Source organism: Gouania willdenowi, chromosome 22, assembly GCF_900634775.1.
Source record: "Gouania willdenowi chromosome 22, fGouWil2.1, whole genome shotgun sequence".
NCBI lineage: Eukaryota > Metazoa > Chordata > Actinopteri > Blenniiformes > Gobiesocidae > Gouania > Gouania willdenowi.
In genome coordinates this window covers 1,792,141-1,807,986 of record NC_041065.1, presented here as the reverse complement: position 1 = coordinate 1,807,986, position 15,846 = coordinate 1,792,141, and the positions used below count along the sequence as shown (strand labels likewise).

The 15,846-nt window shown below is 40.1% G+C and overlaps 2 protein-coding genes across 12 annotated transcripts in view; both read right to left on the bottom strand.

The window, feature by feature from the left end:
* sntg2 (syntrophin, gamma 2) overlaps positions 1 to 8,155 on the bottom strand; it is a 144,966-nt gene extending 136,811 nt beyond the window's left edge. The window contains exon 1 of the mRNA XM_028438657.1: positions 7,960 to 8,155. Within this exon, the coding sequence (XP_028294458.1) occupies positions 7,960 to 8,007 (48 nt within the window). The 5' untranslated portion in view covers positions 8,008 to 8,155. The remainder of the gene's footprint in view (positions 1 to 7,959) is intronic.
* A 4,764-nt stretch (positions 8,156 to 12,919) lies between these two features.
* Positions 12,920 to 15,846, bottom strand: part of kiaa1109 (KIAA1109 ortholog) — a 188,069-nt gene continuing 185,142 nt past the window's right edge. For all 11 annotated transcript variants that reach the window (XM_028438564.1, XM_028438569.1, XM_028438571.1 and 8 more), the window contains 3 exons: positions 15,181 to 15,340; positions 14,562 to 14,694; positions 12,920 to 13,345 (listed from right to left, as the gene is read on the bottom strand). In XM_028438564.1, coding sequence (XP_028294365.1) covers positions 13,262 to 13,345; positions 14,562 to 14,694; positions 15,181 to 15,340 — 377 coding nt within the window. In that variant the 3' untranslated portion in view covers positions 12,920 to 13,261. The remainder of the gene's footprint in view (positions 13,346 to 14,561; positions 14,695 to 15,180; positions 15,341 to 15,846) is intronic.

Here is a 15,846-nt window from a genome sequence, read left to right as displayed (position 1 = left end):
GGCGTTTTGAGTCTGGCAGCCCCGTGTCACGGTCTGAGTTTACCGCGTACTGAGATCGATTATGAGCATGCCCACGACCAGAAAATACATTTCTGCTACTTCCACCGTGACATTCTCAGTCAATAACTTGACTATATGATAGTGTCTCATGCAGCAATCTCAATATGAAAAGGAATCATTTATTTTCCAAACAAACATGATTATAATATACATTGCAATAAATAACCATTAACCTAACGTAACTTTACAATAATAAGCTGTTGTATTCTTATAAATTAGCAATCTGATCATGACAATCATATTTTTTTTTTTTATCATTGGTCGATTTTTTTATCGATGGTCGACTGATGTAATGTTTTAAGCATTTTTTTAATCAGTGCATCTCTTAGTACATAGCAGTCACGTACTGAGATTGTAAAATAATTTAGAGGTAAACCGTGACACCGGCCTTAGAACATGAAGAATGTTGTCGGTCTATCTTTCTGTGCTGTACGAGTACATTTCAGAGTCTTGTGTTGTTATAATGAGGACAAACTGCAGACACACAGTCCCTGTTATTTTAGTCCTTTTGCTTTTGAAATTCAGTTGTCCTAAGGTTGTAATTTAAGCATCTACAACAATCAGCTGCTGAATGTTGTTTTCCTCGTACCAGACGAACGATGACATTAAAATGCAAAAGTTTCTTTGCCTTGAGACCAAATGAAAATGCTAATGAAACACTGTTGGTATTAATATTGTAGTGGATGTTTCCTTTTATTTGCTGAGTAGACGCGTTGGGCTCCAAACCAGCTCAGGATTCATGACATGACGCATCCTTGTGACATTTGAAACATTTAAAGCTCCGTCTAATGAGGCTGTTAATTAGTGCCTGAGTGGAGAGGAATGACAAAATAAGACAGTGCTGTATAATGTACGACGTATCTTTGCACTTCCTACAGAGACTAATAATGGGCTTTATAAAAAGACTCATTTATGACAGAAGGCTGGACTCTGGCCTTTGGCCTGTTTCAGCTTCTAGAACTCTCTCTGGATCCTCACGTTCACCATCACACACACCTCAGCGCTGATGAAGCTCAAGGTCAGTGTGTGAAATGTAGTCAAATAAGAAGGTTTTTAAAGTATGTAACCTCTTCCTCCGTCTCTAATGCTGCACAATCACAGGATGTTCAGCTGAACTCTGTAACTGAAATGATTTGTCAATTAAAACGACTAAAGGGCCTCAGATTTTCCATGATCACGAAAAAGCAAACTGACCTGTTTCTCTTCTGCCTCTTTATTTAAAATCAGACCCCAACATGACACGTTTTGGGACAATATTAGTGATCAACCAATTCATCGGCCGACTGATTTAATCGGCAGCTTTTTGCATGTTTTACGTGTATCAGCACCGGCTGATGCGCGCTGCTGCGTTCGCCGATTCGCTTTATATACAGAGCGGCTGCCACAGGCTGCTCCGTCTTGCTGAACACAGAGGCTGAAGAGTGCAGAGTGCAGAGCCCCCCCCCCAGCAGAGCGTGAAGGAAGCTCTTCAACCCCAACTGCAAGTTCAAAAGTTTCAAGGCATCTTTTAACTGTTTAACTTGTCTGACATGTTCCGTGGTTCCACGTGTTGTTGTCACCGTTGTATTTAACGAGCAGCTGGCTGGAGGTTTAGCGTGTGTGTTACTGTCTCTCCCTCTCCCTCTGCTTCTCATTCAGTGCTGTGCTGAGAAAGAGAGTTTTTAAAACTTTGAGAAACAGTTTACTATTGTTTGAATATTTATTTCTGTTAATGTTGATGCAATTCAAACTTGAAGAGTTTGCTGCTTAATGCGCATCTGACATCACATTATTTTCCTCTGCTAAATTATGTTCTGGGGTTGTATTGGAATGGACTATTATTCATGGTTTGGTTGTGTTTAATACTATAATTATATATCTTTATACTCAATAATCCTGTTAATAAAATATATCTTCAGTCAGTCAGAGGGAGCAAAAGTAGCATCAGCTCCAAAAATCGGCTCAAGAAAATTTACAGTCCGAATCGGTCATCGGCTAAGACTGATTGAAAAAAAATCGGCATCCGCATCGGCCCTAAAAAACCCATATTGGCCTATTGTTAGACAATATTACACATTTTCACCGGAAAACGGGTGAAAGAATGTCAAAAGTGTCCAATTCCACCCACGTGTTACAGTTAGAATTTACACGCTGATTTCCTTAATTTTGGGGGGTCTGAAAATGGCCGATCCTTGCATATCAGGGTTCTCACCAGGAATTTTTCACAGCATAGGGGGATTACAGGGCCAAATTTAGTGAAGTAAAGCTAAAGTTGTTTTTGTTTTGTTTTTTAATCTTTGTTCCAGCCTTACTTTAAAGCTAAAAGTTATAGCATCAGGGGCAGCTAAGTGGCTGCAGGGGTCCTTGGGGTACTCAGATGAAGACGGGATCATCTGAGCAGATTGCGGCTGATGTGTGTGTTTTTCCGTTATGTAGATTAAAAAGAGAGTTAAAACAACTCGTGCACGTCTGGAAGTCCCTTTTGTGTCCAAGTGCGCAACAATTATTACAACGGTACCGATTAAAAAAGGAAAAAACAACAGAAAATCCCCCCTACGCTGCTGGGAACTACAACGTTGGGGGCCCCTACGCTCAACAGCGCTGGCGAGAACCCTCCATATGAAACCCATCTTTTCTACCTCTGCAAAGGTCTTAGAATCAGCCACTGTCCCCTTCTGCTGTGAGCTGACTGACAGGCCCCGCCCACCAGATTATGTGCGCATGCATCTAACTACACGTTTCAGCAACAATTTCATTTGAATCCCGATTCGTTGTTGCCGATTCAATTCATAGATGATATTGGTTAATTTAGAACGATTCGATCCAAAAGGATTCAGTAACTTTTTTTTTATCAAAAATAACTATGTACAGTGTGAATGAAATGAATCTCTGGATACTGAACAGTACGGGTGAACTTTCATAGATTAATGTTGTTTCTTTTAAGGTAATCATTTCAAAATTCACTATGAAAATAAACATTTAATGTCAAATATTTCCACATTTTTTTTAATAAAGTCCTACCAACGCTTCAGTTTAATTGAACAGGATAATCCGTGTACCCTTTGTTCTTTGGTTATTCTGTTGTGTGAGATTAAAACATGAAGCTCTCGTCCTAGTTATCTTTAAATCTCCAAATATCTCACAAACAAAACAAGATTTGATTTTAAAACAGAAAAACGCTGCTTGTCTGGTTTTAGACACAACTTTATTATTAAAAGAGCTTCTAAAACACATCCATAAAAAGTGCTTAAATCCAGTGAGTTGTTCCCTTGTATTGACACAATTGATTGATTATCTTTTAAAATAATTTTAGAATGATATGCATGGAAGGCCTACATGCTGAGCATAGATCAATGTAGTTGATTCATTGATCTAATGGATGAATACACCCTTAGTTAACAACAACAGTCACCTGGAGCACGGTTAGCCTAGCATAGCCACAGTTCAGCAGTTTTACACTAAAAAAAGAGAGCAAAGGATCGCAATTTGTAATTTGTGTTAAGCAGAAATAAGTGGTGGTGCAAACAAAACGTTACCTTATTCACATTTTAAGAATCCTCCACAACGCTGAGTAGCAGCATTTGAAGCTAGCAATCAAGCTAATGCTAAAGCTAAAGCTAGCGGAGCAAAGAGCCAGTCAGTGGGCCGCTGTTAAAGCTACTATCAGGAAAATGATGGAGTTCATGTCATTGGACATAAAGAAAAAGCTTCAACTAATGAACAAATGACTGCAATAAGTGTGAGAACAACTAACCTGGGCCGTGTTCATTCTACTGTAAAATGTTACACACTTTATTGATTTATTATTGTAGAACGTTTGACTTTTAGGGCTTTTTATCCTGTTAGCTGTAGAGCTCCAAACACATTTAGTTTGTTTTAAAAATGTGAAAGATTAAAGACTAAATAAACTGATATAATTAAGTATTTTGGACTGCAATGTTTTAAACTTTTAATTTATAGTTGAGAAAACGACCTCGTGTGCAGTTAAAACAACACTTTGTATTGTTTCACGGGTATTCTTCAATGTTTTACAATAAAATAAGATTGAAACATTCCAGATGTTTAATGTCAGATTATCAGCAGGTCAGGCTTTTTAAAGATCGGTTATGCAATCGGTGCGCCCCAAACAAACAAAAAATAATGAATAAATATTGTCCTTAAATAACTGATGTAGTTAAAAACTAATGAACATGGCTCTGAAATGGAGCTTTTTCTAAGAAAAGGACTGAAATGTCTGTTTGGTGTCCTTTGTGATTCACAGAGCAGCTCTGGAAAAAACACAACTGAGAGGTTTTGTTGACGCCCTACAGCAATAATTAGGCTAAAAAGGAATGAATGCAGAACGTGGCCTTTCACATTGCTTTGGTAGAATAGTGCTCAGAGAAGCCTGTGGCGTGGCACAGTGGCTTTTTAGTTTTTTTGAATCCATCTCAAAAATGAGGATTCAGGATTTGAATGTGATGTTTTATTTCTAAAGTCTTCTCACAGACTTATTTTAGCCCACAGCGAGGACAGAAGCAGCATCTGTGATCCTGGACAGTTTCATTAACGACAACTATTCCAGCATTAAGAAGCTTGTCTTTTATTTGTCTTTAAAGAGGCAGTATTATGAAAAATGATCTTTATCATGGTGTTGCTACAGTGATATACATCCTTTAGCCTCATTCAGAGTTCGGTTTCCTCCCTCCTTTGTTATTCCACATTTTGTAAAACGTCAGCTCTAAACAGTTGGATTTTTCTCCCAAAATTATGTCATAAGGTGGAAACTCCTCCTCCTGACAATCCTGGCTCTGTGTGAGTGTGTGTGTGTGTGTGTGTGTGTGTGTGTGTGTGTGTGTGTGTGTGTGTGTGTGTGTGTGTGTGTGTGTGTGTGTGTGTGTGTGTGTGTGTGTGTGTGTGTTCCTCACATATCTCTGCGGATCAGAATAAGACTTGACCTGAGACTTTCAACATGGCTGCTGCTTGGTTAAAGGGTGTACAACGTCAGATTTGTTTGGACGCCCCACCTCCTGAGTCGACGGACTCAGTCATGATGTCATCAATCCCAGCTTGACAATGTCATCAGTCCTTGCTCTACAGTGATGATGTCATCAGTTAGAACATTGGTCCTATCTATCCAACTCCAGTTTGGACTGCAATAATACCATGAATAAATCATCTCTCTATAACCTAACCTTAACATAATCTAATAAACAAATAAAACACGTGTCCTTTCACTTTGAAAACAAAATTCATTTTTCGGTAGTGCATATATGCGCATGTACAATCTCAGTACGATGTGAACTCAGACCATGACACCGGATCCGTGAGGACAACAAACTGGAATCAGAATAGATGGGGTTCAAATCCCTACAGTGTCCTTGGTAAAACAATAGTTATCACTCCACATTTCACAACTAACCTAAATGTCCCTGACGTCACACCTTCAAACACAACCTCATTTGTCCATCAATGAAAAAGCTACTGAACCTCTTACTTTTCTATAGTAACACATAGTTCCTATGGACACTGCACTGGTATAAGTAATAAAATATATAGAATAAATGAATGAGAACAGCACAGTCATAAATACCAGAAATAATACCTAACAATTCAGCTTTTGACCTCAGTGCTAGGGGGCGCTAGCGCACTAATCTGTTCATTTACAACCTCTAATAATCAGTAGAAGAAGAACCTCCTCCAGCCCTAAAGCCTCTCACACTGAACTGACCAGACACGTTAATTATCATCATCTATAGAACAACTACGTGTTGCTATTGAAGGTCATCACGTTTGTTTTGACAATGACACACACTTCCACTAAGTGACGTAATCATCTGACGACGGTGAAGATTAGTGACGTCTGCCGTGGTGAAAAAACTACACATTTCCGAGAAAGGACTAAAAGCACATTTATAACACTTACCGCTAAAAAAATCACATGGTTTGAATGTAAATCAAAGGAAAATAGGTTACCAGGCTACAAGGAACAAACATGAAACTAAAATAACGTCACATTGAGAATGTTTGATCACACTAACCTTCCACTCACTGATATGAATTATGATGAATAAAACATGTGGATACAAATGTCTCTGAAAACAGACATGTCAGTTATAATCTGATAATATGTCTAACATATCATAATATATGGGTTTTAGATGATTTATTTAAAGTTGTTAAAAGCATATGCTACATGTTTAGCCTTGAGGTGCTAGCTGCTACATGTTTAGCACTGAGGTCCTAGCTGCTACACGTTTAGCATTGAGGTGCTAGCTGCTACACGTTTAGCATTGAGGTGCTTGCTGCTACACGTCTAGCATTGAGGTGCTAGCTGCCACATGTTTAGCCTTGAGGTGCTAGCTGCCACATGTTTAGCCTTGAGGTGCTAGCTGCCACATGTTTAACATTGAGGTGCTAGCTGCTACATGTTTAGCATTGAGGTGCTAGCTGCTACATGTTTAGCATTGAGGTGCTAGCTGCTACATGTTTAGCATTGAGGTGCTCGCTGCTTCATGTTTAGCATTGAGGTGCTAGCTGCTTCATGTTTAGCATTGAGGTGCTAGCTGCTTCATGTTTAGCATTGAGGTGCTAGCTGCTTCATGTTTAGCATTGAGGTGCTAGCAGGGAATGCAAAAGCTCTGGTGATCCAAAAACTTTAGTTTTCCATCCACAGTTTAAACTAAAATGAACACCAATGAAAACACAACAATAACCGTCTTGTATTGTAGTCTGTGCATCAGTATTATGGGTTTAACAGGAACTCTTGAAAAGGTTTCACTCTGTTTGGAGTGAGAGAGAAAAAAAGTGATTAACTTTCTTTTTTTAGTGCGTTTTTTTTTTCTTTCTATAATTAATTATTCGCAGTTTAACACGTTAACGTCCCAGCCCTAATCACAGTAGAAAGATGTATTGTATATGCGTTAATAAAGTAGTCAAGAATATAATATTTTCCTTTATTTATATTATTATTATTTATATTATCCTCTGATGAAGCCACACAATCACATTAAATCTGTCTGTGTTTACAAACATTAACACCGTCACATGTTGATCAATAATAAATTAATCTTTTTAAAACCTGCATCAACTCTATCAACCATATCTGTAACTGTTTAGTTGGCCAGAAGTTATTAAAACTAGAATATATAACAGAAATAATCCTGATGATTATATTTGGACTAACAGTGAGAGTTATTTTAATACATATAAAATATAATAATTCACATCCAAGAGCATCCATTATCTGTGCCGAATTTATTAATCTCACAAACAGCTCAGTTTTACATTTGTTTATATTGCATGTTATTGTTTTAATATACTGTATAGTGTGCTGAATATTATATATATATATATATATATTCCAATCTTTTATTTAAATATGTGTAATATGTCATTCTTCATTTTTGGAGAGCACCTTTATTTCATTGTATACGTTGTATAATGACAATAAAGCTTCCATCTATCCATCTATCTATCATCTATCTATTTATATATCTATATATCTATCTGTTCATCTATCTATCTACTGTATCTATCTATATCTATCTGTTTATATATATCTATCTATCTGTTACTATATCTATCTATCTATTTATATCTATCTATCTCTCTATCTATCTGTTAATATATCTATCTATCTATATCTATTTACAATATCTATCTATATCTATATCTATCTATATCTACAGTATCTATCTATATCTATCTATACATTGTAAATCAGTTTCTCTTTATAATTCAACCCAAAAACACCAGCTGTGCTAAAGTGGAATAAAGATGTAAAATATAATATAACTTCTTAAATAAACTAAAGTGTTGGATTTCTGCATAAGTTTGGATCAATCAGGAAAATATCCAAAAATCCAGCAGCTTGTTTATATTCGATCAAAGATCAAAGATACCGTCATATCACCGTCCGTTTGTCCAGGTGAGACTCACCGAGCTGGGCACCGGGAGGCTGGAGGGTCGCTGCCCAGGATGGTTCATCTCCCCCCGATGAGCTGCTTCCTCAGTCCATGTCACCGAGCATCGCTCCACGGAGGAGGGAGGAGGAAGGAGGACGCTCCCCGGCTCTGGTCCACCGTCAGCGGCTCTCGTTCTGCTGCTGGAGCCGCGGGACGCCCCGTCCACTGCCCGTCATCACATTAACCCTTTCCCCGGTGCATGGAGGGGCTCTGCCTCAGTCATGGAGGACAATATCGATCAAATAATCATCATAAATGGAGCTGATCCAGGATGAATTCAAACTGTATTGCAGACACAGGCAACTGGCCACAAACTCCAGATATCAGCTTTAAAGATGGAAATCCTGGTTTTAATCACAAATAAAATGCTTCAAAGTGACAAAAAAATGGTGGAAAATGTGGTGAAATGGGATTTTAAAAACTGCAGGAATCGGTTAAAAGTTGCAAATTAGAGTGGATAAAAACACAGAAAAAGTGCTAAAAAGAATTCAATGTGTCAATATTGGCACAAATGGGGGGGGGGGGGGGGGGTAATGTAATTTAAAAAGTGGGAACAATTCGTTTAAACTGGCAAATAATGGACGACAAATGGCAAAAATAAAAATAAATATTCTTATTTGCTTCTTGAAGGCATCTGGTGACCCCCTCCCAGGGTCCTGACCCCAAGGTTGAGAACCCCTGGTTTAAACTAACAGACTCTGTTCTAAAAACCTCCCACACATTACAAACATCCATTTCCACTGACATGAATGTACACAAAGATGAGCTACACAAAAGCACAATGACATTTATTGATCCACAAAAGGAATTCTTCAGTTTCCTGCTTTGTTTTCAAATGTCTCTGAACCAACGTCCAAGTCTTCATTTTATATTAAATCCACTGCTGTTTGTCTTTAACGATTGCGTCACAAGTGAATAAAAAGGATTGACATTTGGCTTTGTTTTAAATCATCAAACTGTCTAAAGCTTTGGTATCAAAGTCATTTTAGTCCAGGGGCCAAAAATAAAGTAGTTTAAGTGGAAAAATGAGCAATTTCAATATTAATGTCCAAGAGTTTGTACCTCACACTACGTATTTAAATCATAATATGATAAGCAATAAGTGACAGTTCTATTTATAATATTTTGTGAGATGTCTCACTATGGGATACACACTCCCTGTAGCCCTCACAAGGACTTTTCTCAATCCACCAAGTCCTGATTGGCTGGAAAAAACTTTCCACCCTCCGGGGACACTCCCACCCCCTATAAGAGTGAGGGCGGAATGTACAGATCCTCATTGAAACGCCTCTTATCTCTCTCATGCACATCTCACGTTCTCATTGGCTAAACTGTCCACAGGCGGATTACTTCGGGTTTTCCAGTTGCCGGGCGCTGGTAAGTATAAAACGCATTGCATGGACCACAACAGGTCAAGAAGCGAGAAGCTCCTTCACAGGTAAGTGAAATTCAGAGCACCAGCTCCGGCTGTCGGCTCTCCTCCAGCGTTGGTCCTCCAGGGGCTCTCTCACTCACGGTGTCTGTTAGCCGCTCCGAGCTCTGCACCGACAGGTCCAGAGCTCCCGGGCATCACCACTTGACGCTTCCGGCCTGTCCTTCACTGCTGCAAAGCGTGAAAAACCCCAAGCCTCGGCTCCGGCTGACTGCTCGTTCCAACGTTGCCGCTCCAGCGTGTACGTTAGCCTCCAGCGGCCTCTCACTCTGTTACGACCCCGGTGACAGTACCGCTGCTAGCTCTGTGCCACACAGCCAGAGCTGACAGATCCCAGCACATCTGCTGCTGTCCCAGATCACGGTTCTCGACGCCCTCCAGGTCCGGCGTGCGTGGGTCTCGGGTTTGGGTTACGCCGGAGTGCAGCACAGCCCTGTGCCGCTGGCGGGCCTCAGATTTTGTGACCGTTACATCTGGGAAGGTGATCTCCATGAATGCCAGCCTGACGGGCTGGGGTGGGGTGTTCGAAGGCAGGTCGGTAAGGGGCTGCTGGAAAGCATATGCAGATGCTGTCACATAAATTATTTGGAGTTGTCAGCGGTGTTCCTCTCGCTGATCCACTTCCTCCCATCTCTCAGGGGGCATCATGTCCTGGTGAGGACTGACAGTACCACGGTGGTGGCGTATATCAACCGCCAAGGTGGTTTACGCTCCCGTCGGCTGCAGCTGCTGGCACGCAAGCCGATCTTGTGGAGTTGTGTTCATCTCCTCTCTTTGAGAGCGACGTTCCTGGGGTCCTGAATGTAGGCGCGGACCTGCTGTCTCGGGGCGCGCTGATGTACGGGGAATGGAGGTTACACCCACTGGTGGTGCAACAGTTGTGGGCCCGCTATTAACGGGCCAAGGTGGATCTGTTCGCCGTGGAGAAAAACATGCAGTGCGCGTTGTTTTTCTCCCTGCATGGCTCGGATGCTTCCCTTGGCGTAGATGTACTGGCGTACATTTGCCAAGCACACTGCTTTACGCGTTTCCCTCGTTGGCTCTTATACCTCTCACTCTGTCCAGGGTGAGGGAGCAAGGTCATGCATTGATCCTGGTGGCTCCTCACTGGCCAGCCATGCACTGGCTGGCAGAGATTTACCAGCTGCTGTGCGCTCCTCCTTGGCAACTCCTGCTGCGCAGGGATCTACTGTCACAGGCGGGAGGAAGGATCTTCCACCCAAACCCAGAGCAGCTGGGTCTGTGGGCTTGGCCATTGAATGGCTCCGTCTGTCAGAGGTGGGACCCTCACAGTGTGTGATCTCCAGCTTACAGGGCGCCTGGGCCTCTTCCACTAGCTCTCTGTATGATTGCAAGTGGGGGGTTCTTTGTCATTAATTATGAGTGAGGTTTCTCTCTCTTATTACTCATGGAACCGGGGTTATATACATTTTTTTTTTCCCTTTCTGAACATGCTGTCAAAGGTCAACATTACAAGAAGTGCAATCATTATGACACAGAAATGCATGTTTTTTTATTGCAATAAAATAAATTGCTTTATTGTATTGCTTAATTGTGACCATCACCAGCCCTCCCAAAGGAAGGGTAAGAAATCTTTTATTATAGGGAGGATATAAAAAGGGAGAGCAGGTGTAATACTGCTCTCCCTTTTTACACCTAGGTGGACAAGGGACCCCCAAGGGTGAGGCCCCGGGCCAAACCACCCACCCGAGCCCACGAACCGGCCACAACCTAGCAAGACCGCACAGCCCCAGACGGCACAAGAACAGCAGCCCAGGCCCCGCCCCCCCCCCGGGGTTATACACATAACCTAGAGATCTTAAGCATCCTCCACTTGAGCCGCTGGGGGAAGCTAGCCTTCGGGTTGCTTCCCTGTGAGCTGAGTTGTTACCAGCGCTGGCTTCAGCTAACTGGGTTAGTGACATCTGTGCATGTGCTCTCGGTTCACCCGTCATGTGCTCAGCTCTTCCCGGGTGATGTGAGGATTATTTTGGAGCCCAACTTGGCCTTTGTGCCGACGGTGGTGGACTCTTCATCTCCCTTTGACCTGTTAGCCTTTCTGCCTTGCAGGATGGGCAGCGGCCTAATTTGTCGTGTTCAGTCCGTGCGTTACGCACGTACTTGGACATGTAGGGGGCGTCAGGCGGAGCGATCAGCTGTTCGTCTCCTGGGCTATTTCCTACAGGGCTAAGCAGCACCTGTCACAGGTGATGCTTATGGGGTGATGGGGGCTGTTGCTTTGGCAATGAACAATGGGGTTCATTGTTTGGGGTCTGTGGCTGCCTGAGGACCTGCACGCACACTCGACTCGACGTCTCACCACGTCCTGGGCCTTGTTCAGGGGAGTGTCTGTTCAGGACATTTGTGCAGCGGCGAGTTGGTCCTCCCCCCTCACATTTGTCCAGGTTTACATGCTGGACTGTTTGTCCTGATGTATAACTGACTCTGCATTGCGGGCTGTTTTTTTGCTCGATAAGCATGTCTGCACTGCAGAAGCTGCCGTACCCCATAGTGAGACACGTCACAAAATATTATGAAATAGAACTTTAGGTATGAGTGAGACATCGCACTCATATTACTCATAGAACCGGGGTTACACACAAATTATGAGAAATACTTTCAGAAAATTTTAGTTCTTTGAACAATTTGAGATTTAAAATGACTGCAGTTGTGATAAAAGCATGGGAAAATTACCATGCTCCAAATATTGTGGAGTTTCATTGAATGTGTGTATTGAATTGTAATTTAACTTTTTCAACCCATTTCTACTTTTTTCAAACTAATTGCAAATATTAAGCTATTTATAATCAAAATTCCTTTATTAATCTCGGGGAAATTGTTTATGTTACAGCCACAGAAAAAAAAAATCACAAATAAAAAAATAAAATATTTAACAAAGATGAAAAAAAAGAATAAACATTATATAAGTGCATAATTAAGTAGAAGACTATTAAAATAATAGGGATCAGATATACACACATTACAGTAGTAGAAAATAAAGGATAGATTATACTAATAATAATAATACAAATTATATACAAATGATACAGATATTCACAATGCTATATTTTGAATGCTAATGATAGGTTAGTGCTAATGCTAGGCAAATGCTAATGCTAAGTCAATGTCAATGCTAGGCTATTGCAAAAGCGAGGCTAATGCAATTTTTAGGCTAATGCTCTAATGCTAAATCTAGGCTAATGCTATTGCTAACACTAGGTTAATGTTGACGCTAGGCTAACTCTAGTGCTTACGTTAAGCTAATGCTATGCTAATGCAGGGTGACATGGGCCAGTACCTGCATTATCACTTGAATTTTCTTCAGAAAATGTTAATATTCTAGCTGTAAATGTAATTGGTAAAAATGTTGGTCACTGTAATCATGGTTGAGTAGTAATTGAACATGGATAATTGAAGATGTAATTGTAATTTTAAAATGTAATAGAGCCCAACCCTGGCGAGCGACGTGTGTAAATGAATTAAAAAAGGACGCACACACCAATAACAGACCTGGGTTTCTTTATCAAAACCTGGAATGGCAATGGATTCATCGGGTTAGGAAATCAACGCATTTAAGAAAACTATGTACACAAGATCTACTGTATGATTTACAAAAGACACATCAAGCTCATCATCATCATCATCACATAGCCATAAATTAATCATCTTGTTCAAAATAGAGTTCATTTGTTCACATCAGAGGAGGACACTGTCACATGCTGCCAGTTCACCATGTGATCACGTTCACCATGGGAACCAAAGACAAGGCAAAGGAAACAATCAGTGAGGAGAAAACACTTTGATCTAAATGTACAGAGAACATTGTTGGTTCAAAGGTCAAAGGTCAGTGTTCGTCTTTGTCTCGTCCTTTCTTCTCCTTCTCGTCCTGCAGAGCCGTGCCCAGCTTCTTGATGAGCACCGACAGCACCTGATTTGGATTGTGTAGAACAGGTTAGACATTAAAGTTAGAAACACTGATTAATGGTGTCGATAGCTGCGTTTCCATTAGCCTCACAAATGAGCAAAATCTAAATAACGCAATAAAAACTGGTGATGGAAAACGTTTTTACGCTCTCATGAGGAGGAATTTCAGACGCTTCGATATTGAAATGTGTCCAAAAGCGCCATAGAAACACTTTTTACATAAGGATGTGACGTACCTGGTCACATGACCACTGCTCTCAGAGTAAACATGACGCGGTACGTGTGGACAGAAGAAGAGATTTTTTAGCATTAGACTTAAAAAATGACTAATGCCACATTAGACGTGAAACAACAAAGGAAAACTAAATGTTCTAAGGAGGTTCTGAGCGTCCGTCTTTCTGCAGAGAAGTCTCACGGGATGAGATTCCACGGGCGTTACGAGGCTCCTCCCCAAAACAACGTTCAATAGAAACACGTTTAAAGCTCAATTATACTTTGTCGACATTTAGAAATTTTACTTTTATTTTGCAAAACTGTGTAATGGAAACTCAGCTAATGAGACCAAGTTCTTTAGTTTTAGTGGAAGCAGCACAAACAGTAGAACATATTTAAAACTATTGCATTCTATAGAACATAAAGTATATTGTGAAGTTGCTTTATTCATCACTTATATTGTTTTACCTCATGGCTTATTGATCAGAAAGCTGAGCTAATACATGTTAAAACATATATAGATACATTAATTACATTACAAAAGAAAGCTTTAGGAATCATAAATAAAGTGGAATTAAGGACACATTAACGAACTGTGTAACGAACTTATGGATATAATAAGGTTAAAATTGTTTTATTTGGAGTAAGAAATAAAAGCCTTCCTTTGAGTATTATTTCACTTTTTAAACAAAGAGAAGGAAAATATAAATATTTATATTTTTGAACAAAGTAAATTTAGAACAAATGTTAAAAGTTTCTGTTTATGGTGTTAAAGTTTGAAATGATCTGAACTTTAAGTTGATCAGTTCACTGTATGTTAGTAAACTAAATATTTTGCACTTATTGAAACATAATTTAATAATCTGATGAATAGTGCTGTTATTGATTTGTTTTTTTATATAATGTTTGGTTATAAACAGTTACTGCTTCAGTCCGTTACATTTCTTGTTGTTTAAATCAATGTTTATTCTTTGTATTGAATTGTTTATGTTGGATGAATATCAAACCTTGTCCAGGGGGTCCATGACGCCCCTCTGTAGCCACTTGGGGATGGTGGTCCGGGCGTGGTGGAAGCCCAGTTTCTGCAGGATGTAGTCCACGCCCACTGGGTCGATCTTACGCCCTGTCCACGAGATGAGTCTGAGGGAGGGGGAACGCACACACGCACACACACACACAGTGTAAATGTATTTTGATATCTGACTGAATCAATGAAAACAATAAATGAGCTTAAAAAAACTAAATAATGTTTATTATTTTCATCATGAGTGATAACATAATGTGTAAAATGAATAATTAATATATCATTGCATTGTTCACAAAGCACTAACTTACGTTCTGGATGTTTTTAATTAGATTTTTTTTTTTTTTATACAAGTCTCAAAATAGTAAAATAGAATAAATATTAGTTTTGTATGTGGCGCCCCTTTTTTATTACCATAAAATATAAAAAAAAAATTCACAATAATTAAGATTCATGAGATTTTGTCTTGATTTCTTTTAAAATTGTTTGTTTTCCTTTTTAAACTGCTGAGTTTTTCAGAAGTGTGTGTTTTATTACTGTGTGTGTGTGTGTGTGTGTGTGTGTGTGTGTGTGTGTGTGTGTGTGTGTGTGTGTGTGCGTACCTCAGGGTGGGCTCCAGGTGCCATGTGTTACACATGAACTCCCTCCAGTCCACTGTGGTGTAGTTGATGTTGTCGTCTTTGTCCGTGTGGGCGTGGTCGTGCAGAGAGGGGGGGCTCTTCTGTCCGGGCCGGGCTGCAAACATGCGTGGGGCGAAGAGGGCTGAGGGCACAGGGGTCAAAGGTCACACACACAAACTCTTATATTTTACAATAAAATACAAGAAATGAAAATAGTTGGGCTAGAACAATCCACAGCACTACTTCATACACTCATACAATCGTTTTCAGCAGGTTTTATAGTTTAGTTTCTCTCTAAAGTGATTTTTTTTTTTTTAAATTAACATAACTTTTATTAGTGAGGAGTCTTTTTAAGCATATGTTCAAAGTTTGTTGAATCTAAAGCACATTTCTGAATAAATCTGTTATTTCTTTATAAATATCTTATTAGGGAGGTTTATACATGGAGTACGTTAGGACAATAGGAATACATTTACCTCTAAGACACGTGTGAGATCACACTTTGTCCCTAAAATACACGTATATATTTTTTTTCCTCCTTGCTCTCAGAGCAGACGGACACTTTTTACTTTGCTCCCTCCTTTTTTTCCCTGCTTGCTGCTCTTTGTCTTGTCTTAAACGTAATAGGAGCCTCTCTCTGCATCCCGA